The sequence below is a fragment of the Caloenas nicobarica genome, chromosome 7 (assembly GCF_036013445.1).
Source record: "Caloenas nicobarica isolate bCalNic1 chromosome 7, bCalNic1.hap1, whole genome shotgun sequence".
In the NCBI taxonomy this organism is placed as follows: Eukaryota; Metazoa; Chordata; class Aves; order Columbiformes; family Columbidae; genus Caloenas; species Caloenas nicobarica.
This window is the reverse complement of record NC_088251.1, coordinates 327,462-339,476: the sequence shown is the minus strand read 5'-3', so window position 1 is coordinate 339,476 and position 12,015 is coordinate 327,462. Positions and strand designations below refer to the sequence as shown.

Sequence of the window (12,015 nt, the reverse complement as noted above, 5' to 3'; positions counted from 1 at the left end):
CTATCTTCTTGGATTTCTTCTCTGCAGAAAAAATGTGGGCTTATTTTTAGGACTTTCCAAGAAAAACTGTTCTTCAGAGATAGATGTAAAGGAAATGTTTTCTTGCAGGTTGTTACTAGGGAAGGGTAGCTCTTGCGAGGAGCAGTCTGTAGCTAGATGTTCTGTACTGCGCTTATGTTTCCTAAGGGTATATTGGGAATTAAGAGTGAGGAGGCTCACAGCTTTTTCTGATGTGTGAAGAGGTGAGTTATGGTGGTAGTTTCGTGTAGTGTGTGATAACGATCCACATGATCTAACGAGATCTCAAATGCTGCCAATGAGAAGTTGAAGGGGCAAGTTACTGTGAACAGTTTCTGGAGAATGAAAGTGAAATATTATGGAAAATACAGGGGTTAGAAAATACACCTAATTAGGTCTATAGTGCATAATGTGTCTGCTCATGGTATGATAAGTGTTTAAACCTTGTCTATGTGTATATGCATATGAACAGAGTTCTGACCATTTTCGTAATCATGACTTTTGATCTGTACATCTCTACGTGCTAATAGTTCAATAAAAATATAGCCAGGAGACTTGTTAATACTTCTTTGTGAATCCTTGAAGGGAGCTATTGATTTTCCCTGCCTAGGAAAACATCATTATAGAATGTACCTTATGCCAAAACCAGAGGGCTTCCAAAAAACCCCAAAAGTGACTTTAAAAGATTTCAGAGAACTGTCGTCTTTTTCCTCCTCTGTGATTCAGTGATCTGCCCCAGCCAAGTCCCTCTGTGAATCCAGCTAATTCTTCATTAGCTTATTGTTAGTGTGAACGAAGAATTAAGGAATCTTGGGGCACTCAGAGATGTCATTTTAAGAAAAAATAAAAGAGAACTACATAACTACGTTTACTCTTTTTTTTTTCTTGGCCTTTTTTTTTTTTTTTTAAGTGTCTTGAATATTGGGGGAGCTGATGGTATTTATTTCTATTCCAGTAGTTCTTAGTGTTATTGTGTTAATGGGTGCAAGATGGTGCCCCAAACACATTACAATCTTAAATATAGTTTATATTTGGTAGGGAGGATGGAGTAGAGTATACATTTATAAAATGTAGGTATGGCACCAACCTGGGAACAGTTACAGGTGTATCAGAGGTCAGAATCAGCAATCAAAATGGGTTTGATATTTTAGAGAAAGCAGGATTGCAAGATTGAGGTCAGGGAACTGCAAAGCATTGCACTTTGAGAGGAGAATTCAAAAGCACAAATACAATATTGGGAATAACTGACTCATCCATACTGCGGGAACAGATCAAGGGAGAAGAAATTGCATGTGGTTCATTATTATCTTACTGAGATGTGTTAATAGATACATCATGTGAAGGACATGAAGGGGGAAAGTGTGGCCGTGATTTAACGGAGTGCTGCCAAGGCCTTTGATAGATGCTCTGTCTTGTTTTGAGTGCTGAGCTTTAGGTAAGTGGGAGAAGAACAGGAGGGGCAAGAACTGTAGGAGTATTTGAGCAGGAACTGAAGAATGTGTCTCCCCACACCTGGGAGATGGGTTGCTGTCTGTGTCCCCTGCACGAACGGCAGCAGGAAATCAGTTTCACTTGCAGGAAAAAAAGTAACATGATGAAAGAGTTTTTTAAGGACAGGGAAATTGTGAGTGGAAGGTCCTTCGTTAGCAGGTTTAAAGAACAAGTAGTTTTGAGGTAGATGGGGATGGGTTAGAGATACCATCACTCAGGAGGAGAGTTCACAACCCCAGTCTCTCCCCGTCCTACAGGGATTCTTTCCATTCCTCCTTCAGACCGATGGCAATGGGCACCTCAAGCCATCATCTCCTAATTATGTTCTGTAGCTATGTACCAATTATGTATCTTAATACGAAGGTTAGTAGGACTACTTTATGATCACTGTGAGATCATTCAGCGGGATACGCTGTTCCCTGTAGCCAAAAAACCCACCAGTGCTTTTGGAGGAGGCCAGCTGCGTGGTGACCTGTGTATCTGTCACCCATTCGCTGTTTGACTGCCATCACTTGCTGTGTCCAAATCTGTGCCCCCGCTCCGCCGTGCTCTGGGGAACCTCCCTGTGCACAGCCCTTTCTGCAGGTGCTGGAGAGACCTCCTGTCCAAACCATGGTGTTGTCAATACCGTCTCTTCAGCGTTCCTTTGGACCTTCGTAGTGGACACCTTTCCCTCAGGCCTTCAGGGCAGCACATGGGAATTCTGCACACGCGGGTTTGTTCACGGGGCTTTGGTTGGGAGGTGAACGGGGTGATGGTGTTGCTGAATCCGTGTGAAAAGAGTATTGCAAGTTCTCGTTTCATTGTGACTCACCGTGTCCCATCACCAAAAGAGCTTAATAGCAAAGCAATGAGAAGATAAGTTTTTTAAAATGCAGACCAGGTCTCTCGGACGCAATACCCCCAAGCAGAGCAAATATAAAGCAGAATGCCAGGTTGGCCGTAGCAGGCAGACAGTTCCGTGTTGTCTGTGAGCAGGGAAGCGCAGCTCAGGACAGCTGGCCTGCCAGGGGCTGCCAGCCTGGGGAAGGGACACGCTGCCTGTGATCAACGCGGGCAACAAGAGGACAGTCCTCGTCCGGTCGTGTTTGTAACAGAAGATTCTTTCTGTGCGAAGGATTTGTGCCACAGTGAACAGTGGGATTGTGTGAAGTGATTCAGGATACAGGAGTATAGCTGCGTGCAGGTACATTGTAAGGCCAGGGGTGTTGTTATTGTTAAAAATGCTGTTACCAGCCAAAATCAGTTGTGCAGTCTGCTAGCAAATTCCAGCCCCTGTGTCAAGGAACTTGTGCACTAGCACTGAATAGGACATAGTTATAAATAGCTGTCACCACAAGTGGACGAGAAAATAGAGTGGACACGTAGTGATCGTAGGAGGCCCTGGACCTGCTGGAGCGGGGCCAGAGCAGCCGCAGAACCGATCCCACGCTGGAGCAGCTCTGCTGCGGGACAGGCTGAGAGTTGGGCTGTTCAGCCTGGAGAAGAGAAGCTCCGGGGAGAGCTTAGTGCGGCCTTTCAGTATAGAAAGGGTCTGACGAGAAGGATGGAGAGAGACTTTTCCCAAACCTGCGGTGACAGGAAAAGGGGCGGTGGTTTCAAGCTGCCAGAGGGCAGGTTTAGATTGGAGATCAGGAGGGATTTCTCCCCTGGGGTGGTGAGACGCTGGCCCAGGCTGCCCAGAGCAGCTGTGGCTGCCCCGGCCCTGAGTGTCCCAGGCTGGACGGGCTCTGGGCACCCGGGCTGGCGGGAGGTGACCCTGCCCGTGGCAGCGCTTGGACCAAATGGTCGCCAAAATGTGCTCTCCAACCCAAACCATTCTGTGATTCTATGATTCGGCTTTTATGCAGGGGGGCAAAAGAAGGTATTTCTGTTTCACAGGGGTTTGAAGTTGGTTTCATTGATTAAGAAGGAACTGCCAGAATATCCCTGTTTCTCCTGTCACCAACCAAGCCAAAATCCCTAGATCTTCCAGAGCAGTAGTATGATTCTTTTCAGAGACTCTTCTGCCAGTCTGGGCCATCCCACAAGGCCGACACCGGGCACGTAACAGCGTTCCTGGATCTGCTGTGTTCGTCCCACAGCCCCGGCAGCGTCCGCCCGGGGGCCGCTCCTCCCGCTGCCCAGGAGCGCGGGGCTGGCGGTGCCGGGGCGCTGGGCAGGGGCGCCGCAGCCTGGTCCCACCTCGCTGCTGAGCATGAGGAGCAGTTCGTGCTCCTGTCCTTCACCTTAGGGAGCAAAGCTGCGAATTTTTACTAATTTTACTGACTTTCTGAGGGTGGCGCCTCATCTCGCAGGCTCGGTCGGAGCTGAACATCCTGTGTCCTCTTCCCTGCTGGGAGTGGTGGGCGAGTTGGCCACCGTCACCTCGGCGTTCTCCACACAGGGACAGGAGTTGCACTGCTAGGATTTAGCCTTTAATGTCAGCAAAATTCTGCTGCCAAGAGCAGTTCATTTTGTTTATTGCAAAGCCGCAGTTCTGCTAGGAATTTAGGTACAGCTTTATAAACGTGAAGTTGTTTGTTTACACATGCAATTTTGTTTTACAAATATTTTAGTGACAGGATACTGCTTGCATTCTGTGAATGGTAACTGACAAATAGCTTTACGTTTTCATATTATGCGTATTTTAAGCAAAAGCCTGGATGCAGTCTTACCTGTGAATGAGTTGCTATAAGTTTGATGACAGTCTTTGACAATTTTCTGATGATGATAGCTTAATTTGCACAGTCTGTGTGAGTAAATATTACAGTAACATAAGCGAGAATACAGTAAGTGTTATGTTGAATGCTTTGCTGATGCAACAAATGTTTTTTTCTTTTATCCTGAATCATTTTTTTTTTTCCTTTTTTGTCATAGTGCCTTTGACTTGGTAAACATTCATCTTTTCCATGATGCTTCCAATTTAATTGCTTGGGAAACAAGCCCATCGGTTTACTCAGGAATACGGCATAAGGCTCTTGGCTATGTACTTGATAGGTATGTATTGGCCTTTACTGCCTCTCTCAATCTTCTGTGTTCATGAGCAGCGTATAAAGGATGTTTCGAAAGGCACACTCAGAAATGTAGAGAGTTTTACTCTGTGAACTGAAAATGGTCTTCTTATCAGAGTTTTCTATACGGTGCTGATTACAGATCCATTTATGATACTTTTAAGGTAAATCACTGAGATCGAAGAATCTCTCTAAAGTCACCAAAACTTGTAGAGTATAAAGCAGGTTTATTTTTTAAGTGTGTTAGTTAGCATAGCTTCTTTTTAGTCTGTGTGGAGTCTAATAAAGCTTCCAATCAAGTATGTTTTCAGTTACAGAATAATAGAACAATTCTGGTTGGAAGGGATGTCTGGGAGTCTCTTGTTCATCCTCCTGCTCAGAGCAGGGCTGACTTCAACTTCAGATCAGGTTGTTCAAGGCTTATCCAGCCGAGCTTTGAAAAGCTCCACGCAGGGTGATTTGCAGCTTCTCTAGGCTACCTATTACTGCTTTTGACTACCCTCGTTGTGAAACTTTTTCTCTCTAATATTCAGTCAGACTTTCCTTTGAAGCAGTTTCTGTCCATTGCCCCTCATCTTTTGGTGTGCATTGCTGAGGAGAGTCTGGCTGTCCATTCTGTAACTACCAAGTACATAAAGCCAGCAGCAAAATCCTCCCATAGCAATCTGTTCTGTAACCTGAACAAATCCAGCTCTTCCAGCCTCTCCTCGTACAGGACGAGCTCCATGGCCCTCAGCATTAAACCCTGTGGTGTTTTAATCTCAGTACTAGCTGGGTGCAGGAGGCAGCTAATCTTTTTAAAGCAGCGACACAGCATTTGTGCATAGTCATCGCTGATATTAATAACATCACCGTTTATAGTGGTGTTACAGGGTCGATTCATTGGGTGGGTGGTACAGTACAGAGGATAGTCCCAAAAATACCCCCAAATTTACAGCTGCCCTAATTAGAAGTTTTAAAGTCAAAAAAAAGCTGGCTTTTTCTTGAGTGAGAAAAAATTGTTTCTACATGGGCATGTGTATTGGCAAAGTAAACAGGTACTTCCCTTACGAGAGTCACTTTTGCCCAAGAAATAGAGCTGCAAATGTCTCTTCAGAGCAGCCGCAGCACACGCAGCCTGAGATGGTGCTTACAACAAAATGCTGAGGCTGGAAACAATTCCAGCAGAGCAGTGCTGTCCTCCCACCCTGATCCCCGGTGTGCCGGGGCTGCCTTGGCCTGCGCTGCCCGGCCAGAGTCCTTGCGCTGGCTCCGCCGCGGCACCGGCCCTGCGCCATGGGCCTGACCCCGTTCCTGCCCGGCATGACGGCGGGGGCCACGGCGGGGCCAGGGCCATGGTGGTGTGGGCCACGGCAGGGCCAGGGCCATGGTGGTGTGGGCTACGGCAGGGCCAGGGCCATGGCAGTGTGGGCCATGGTGGGGCCTGAGCCATGGCGGGGCCAGGGCCATGGCGGTGTGGGCCATGGTGGGGCCTGGGCCACGGCGGGGCCAGGGCCATGGCGGTGTGGGCCATGGTGGGGCCTGGGCCACAGCGGGGCCAGGGCCACGGTGGTGTGGGCCACGGCGGGGCCAGGGCCATGGCGGTGTGGGCCATGGTGGGGCCTGGGCCACGGCGGGGCCAGGGCCATGGCGGTGTGGGCCATGGTGGGGCCTGGGCCACAGCGGGGCCAGGGCCACGGTGGTGTGGGCCATGGTGGGGCCTGGGCCACAGCGGGGCCAGGGCCACGGTGGTGTGGGCCACGGCGGGGCCAGGGCCACGGTGGTGTGGGCCACGGCGGGGCCAGGGCCATGGTGGTGTGGGCCACGGCAGGGCCAGGGCCATGGCGGTGTGGGTCATGGTGGGGCCTGAGCCATGGCGGAGCAAGGACCAGCACCAAGCAGCTGGCGGGGCCAAGGGCAGCGCCAGGGCCTGGCGGGTGGCTGAGGCGAGGGGCGGCTGGGTGAGCCGCTCCTGCCAGCCGTGCCTGCCTGTGGCAGACGCCGTGGGGAGTTCCCCACCAACACCTGACTGTTCCTGACGCTCTCTGGCAGCAACCTCAAAGTTAAAGACACTCCTCGACCAAATTAAGTTACACATTGAAAAATACCTTTGTGTAGGCAGTGTTGTCATTTTTCCCTGTGTAGATTTTCACTGAAAAAGGCTCTGAACTGTGGAATGGATTATAAACACATTTCCAATCACGTTCTGTCCAAAGTTCTATTTCTTTCTGCAAGTTTTCTTGTATTTAAAGACAGGCAGATGTTTTAGCAAGAGAGACTGCCTTTTTCCACTTTGTTTAAGTGCTTTTCCTGCACACCCCAGCAGAGGGCTGAGTAGGAATTTCTACAAAACAGGCATTTATTTTCGCTTTTGGGGGTGAATCAAGGATTAAGAGGAAAAATGCAGTTTGTCTTCTCTCGTATCACTTGTAAAATCAGTACAAATCGTCAGAAAACACTGAAGGCACTTGGAAGGTTTGCAAATAGGTAGCATGCAGGGCTTTATAAAAGATCCCTTATTTAGGGGACAGAGATGCAGCAAGATCAGGATCTACTCTCAGTGCAGTTTGAGACACAGATTTCTGAGTTCCGTTACATACAACAGTGTGGGAAAGGCCCATTTTATTTCATTTTTTCTTGGCTTCATTGGTATCCTCTCCTTTTCTTGTGCTTTGCATGAGGGAGCGCTAGCAAACCTGTGTAAACCTTTTGCATTATTTATTGCACACTTGTTTACAGCATACAGTGAGCTTCATTAGCTAATTTTGGCTCGGGACCTCCCACGATGCCCTGGCGAGGGTACGGTGACAAGGCTGCAGTATTAGTGTCAGCCGTGGGTCAGAGATGTCACGATGGTATATCATTAAAATGTGACACTGCCAAGCCCTGCCCCAGCTCCCCGTCCTTAGAAAGAAGGCGCTGGGTGTGCGGTTGCGGGCTCTGCGCTGGCACGGCGCTGAATTGCGCATTCTGAGGGGGCAGCCAGGCGCAGATCCGGACCTCCGCGGCGAGGTGATGGGCTGGCGGGCACAAAGGGCAGTTCTGTAGCGGCAGTGAATAATGGGCAACCCCTTTCATCGGCACTGCTAACCTTTTGGCAGCCACCAGCAAACTCTGTTCTCATCCGCTGATTGGGGAGGACAATACACTGGAGCTCGCTTTGAATGAATGCTGCCACCAACAGTGTCCCCATTCAGAGGGTTTTGGGAACCATCTTTGGCCATTGTCTGCCATCACTCCTTCAGACAGTAGGAAAAGGGAAAGTGAGAGCGTCTATGGGGGGAAAAGTACTTCTTTTCTTGGCTTTAATCTCTCTTTAAAGCTTCATAGATCTACATTTCCAGCTGAGCTACTGGAACTATGCAGTGTCAGATAAATACAGAAGAGAGAGGTTTCAAGCTGAGCGTTTAAATCCCCTTATCTGCATGAACTAATAATGCAGATGTAGTGCTGTTAAAAACGGAGACTGATAAGTCTTTTCCTTTAAAGCCTTTAAACTGCTAAAGAGCATTTAACAGCAATGCAGTTCAAACCCAGTGAACAATACTGAGAAGGAAAACAGTTTAATGAGCTAAACCTTCAGTGAATGAAACAGCAACACCTTCTCACAGTTGATTTAGGTCGCTGTGGGAGTGAGGGAAAGCGCAGTTCTGGTCAGGCTGCATCTTCATAAACATGAATTAAGGACAGCCTTTTATCACAGGAGCTTGAAACACAAAAAAGAAAAGAGTTTGCAAATGAATCAGTTTAACTGTTAAAGTCATCAGGAAAGTTGGTTTCCCCAACATTATTTTAACTAGAAGGTTTTAACGCATAGGCTGCGCAACATCTCTAAATTACTGACAAGGGGGGAGTGACAGGGGAAAAAAACAAAGGAAAAAGTGTCAAGTGAATGATTTAAAGTTGCCTCTAGAAGTTTTCTTGTGAGGGAATCTATTAATAATTGTAATACTATGTTTTGGGAATGGAAAGGTTTAATCTGACAATTGCGATTTAGCTTTAATAATGTTCAAATTAATTATATAGTTAGGAGATGCTTTTAAAGACAGCTAGCTGGTATGTGCTGAGCCAGATTGGCTTTAGCATTTGCCATTTAGCAAGTGTGCAGAAAATGTGGTGTTAGACACTTTAAAGACTAAGAGAGTTGGAATTACACTAGTATGAAGCAAACATCTGCTTGTATATTTACAAATATATATACAGTGTACATGTAGAAAGTTGGTGTGTGTGATGTGTCTCTGTCAACACTAACGTGAACCCAAACTGAATTCCAAGAAGTCAATTGTCTTGTTCTACATAGACACAAATACAGTCAAATCTGAACTTGCTTTATGTTTTGGGGGGCAAAAAAAGTCTTCCAGGCCCACTTTGGACAATTCCCATGTATAAGTAGTCCTATCTGCTTGATACTTGCATTTCTGTATTTTCTGCAGTTGAAGAGTTTGAGCTATACGTGAGAGCAGGAAAGGAAACATAGTTTACGTTTTAGTTTAGTGTTTCATAAATCTGCTGTAATTGATGCGTATGTCTTATCAATTAATCATTTTGGCGTATTAGTTGTGTCCTTTAGGCCCTTGCTGGGCAGACGTGTCTGCTGAGTGTGACAGCCCGGCTGGGCACGGGCAGGAGCTGCGGGACAGGGCCCGTTCCAGGCGTTGGAGCTTGGAGGGACAGGGACACGGGTGTCAGCCCATGCCGCGTTTAGGGGGACAGGGACACGGGGGTCAGCCCATGCCGTGTTTAGGGGGACAGGGACACGGGGGTCAGCCCATGCCGCGTTTAGAGGGACAGGGACACGGGGGTCAGCCCATGCCGCGTTTAGAGGGACAGGGACACGGGGGTCAGCCCATGCCGTGTTTAGGGGGACAGGGACACGGGTGTCAGCCTCATGCTGTGGCTCTTGCTGTGCCAGCCATTTTAAACTTCCTGAAATTATCTAGAGCATTTAGATCCAGAAAATGAATGTGGGGTTTTTTTAGAAAGTGACAGTGCTCTTCTGTTTTCCTATTGAAATGTTCCCTGGCCTAGTTCAACAGAAACATTTTTACATTACAACTGTGAAATCTTGGCATAAAGCTCCCCTTTGTGCCCTTCATTATTTTCTCACAAATATAGTCCATTGTCACATAGCTGAAGTTAATTTGATCAACATTGGGACATTTAACTTTTATGTCCAGTCAAAGGAGCTGTTTCATGCTCATTTTGGGTATTCAAAAGAAATGATTGCCAGAAAAATAATGTTACTATTAACAATTCAGAGCAATTAGTTTCCCAGGGAGAGGCGATGTGATGCACCGGCTCCACACAACTATTCTTTGTCATTTTATGGATGCTCATCAGTCAACTGTCACATCTTCTCAAAGACCCCTCCAATCTAAATGTTTCTCTTTGGGCTTTTCCCAGAACTAGCAGCTGAATGAGCAAAAGAAAAGCCACTTAGTTTCCAGGCAAAGGAAAACTTTGCTCTAAAGATCTGGGTCATTTAAGAAGATCCTAGGAGTAGCTTGCTTTTGGGGGCTTGGGGTTTTTTTAAATTTTGTTCGGTTTTTGCAGCAGTGATTTTTGACATCAAGTGAAAACTCTCTGCAATCATGGACTTTCAAACATTTAGTGAAATTTCTGTGTGTGCAGATAGAATGCACTCCCAGGGCAAATAAACCTTCCATCCAAATGTCTTCTAACAATGGTTTAAACTCGAGATCACATTCAGAGACAGCTTTTCATTAAACACCCTGCGGCTCATCCCATTAATATTCAACCGTCCCCCCCTTTAAACTAAGGTTAAGTGCTCTCAAAATTACTGTGTTTGTATAATATGCTCTTTAAAGAGTAAATCCAGCAAAATTGTCTTGTTACTTTCAACCTGTCAAATACGGCCAAAGACACTTTTTCCTTCTCCTTTTTCTGCTGGCTCGAGCTTTTGCATCTTTGATGCTGTTGTCAAAAAATTAACTTGTATGTCCTTCCTGTTTGCACAGACACATTTTGAATTTTATTTAGGTTGTATTTTTAGCAGAAAAATAGTTCTGTACTTGTATGCAAAGTAATGGTAAATATATATTATTATAATTATAAGGACACAATAAATGAATTTCCATAATATGTAAATGATGATTTCTGATAGTCCTAGTCAGTAATTATTCTGTTGTTTTCAGCATTTGATGCTCTCTTTTTTTTGTATTAGTTAATAACCAAATAGGTTACTAGTAAGTTGGCGGCATTTATTATTCAAATTGTAAATTAAGGGGCTGTTTTTTCTCACGTGATAGAAAGAAACCTGTATAAGCAACAGTATGTTTGGAAGCAAAGCTCTGATGGGAGCAGCAGCAACCCCAAGCCAGAGCATTTGGAAGTGGCAGGTGTCACACAGAAAGGTGTCACCCCAGAACCCCCAGTGTGGGTACACCGAGTCACTCGGGCAATGTCGCCTGCCGTGGCCAGAGTTGTGGCTCTTTCAGAGGGAATGCTGCAATTAGAAGCTCTGAGGTTTCCTGGAGGGGTTTTTGGCTCCGTGTCCCGTGCCGTGACAGCCACTTGCAGCACCCGCAGCCCCCCGCGGGGTTCCCCCCGCACCCCTTTGCAGGGACAGGTTCTGCTGGAGCTGCCGCGTGTTTCTGCAGAACGTACCAGGTGTCGCCGCAGGTGAGATGGGATGTGCTGTAAAAAGTACCGCTCCCGGGAGGGTTTGTGTGATTAGACAACTGAAGAAAAGAGAGAATGCCTCTTAAAAAAGAAATGACTGCAAATAACTTGTCGCCTGCTTGATTTTGCTCTGAAAATGGCTTTATACATGAATGAGGTACGTTTCTCTTTTTACTGTAATTTGTTCCTTACAGGCTCTGGGGCTAGGTAACAGGCAGTTCTCGGTGGCTGGCTAAAGGTGACACTCCCATCAGCATTTATTGTGGTTTGTGTCTTCTGAAACCTTCTGTCGTACAGCCATATCATCTTCCAGGATAGCTGTGATTCAATTAAAAAGAATCTATATGGGCTGTTGATCCAATTTGTATTCATTTGCAGAGAAATGAAAATAAATTGCTATTGAGATTTTATTTACGATGCCCGCTGTCAGATGGTGCTGTGAGCTGATAGCCACAAGCAGGAGCAGCAGTTGGGAATGCTCCGTTCTGCTTCCCGTGCACTCCCTGGGCACCGGGTGAGCACCCACCTCAGCATGTTCTGTCCCACAGATGGGGTCAGCATGTGAGGAGGCGGTTGAGCCTGGGAATAGCCAGGTTGTCCCTGCCAGGGCCACGACCAGGGCCGGTCACAGTGGTGTCGGCTGCTGCTCCGTCTGCACCGGCGCTGGGCAGACGTTCTGCAGGGACTGCCAGGTGAACAGCTGGAGCTGCTTCGCCTTTGACGAAATCTTCTTTATCTTTCTTCCCTCGGTTTAAGGCTTTAAGATGCAGCTGAGATTATTCTGTTCGTCACTCCCAACAGAGAAAACAGTCCTGCTATCTCTGTATCCACCAGAATTGCCTTTGTTCAAACACAGTGGTGACAGCTCTAGGTTTTTTTAATCAGTGAGATC

General features: G+C 46.9%; 1 protein-coding gene across 1 annotated transcript in view; it reads left to right on the top strand.

Annotated features, from left to right (window-relative positions):
• INPP5A (inositol polyphosphate-5-phosphatase A) overlaps nt 1-12,015 on the top strand; it is a 221,777-nt gene that overhangs the window by 132,594 nt on the left and 77,168 nt on the right. Inside the window, exon 8 of the mRNA XM_065638815.1 lies at nt 4,369-4,488. Coding sequence (XP_065494887.1) covers nt 4,369-4,488 — 120 coding nt within the window. The remainder of the gene's footprint in view (nt 1-4,368; nt 4,489-12,015) is intronic.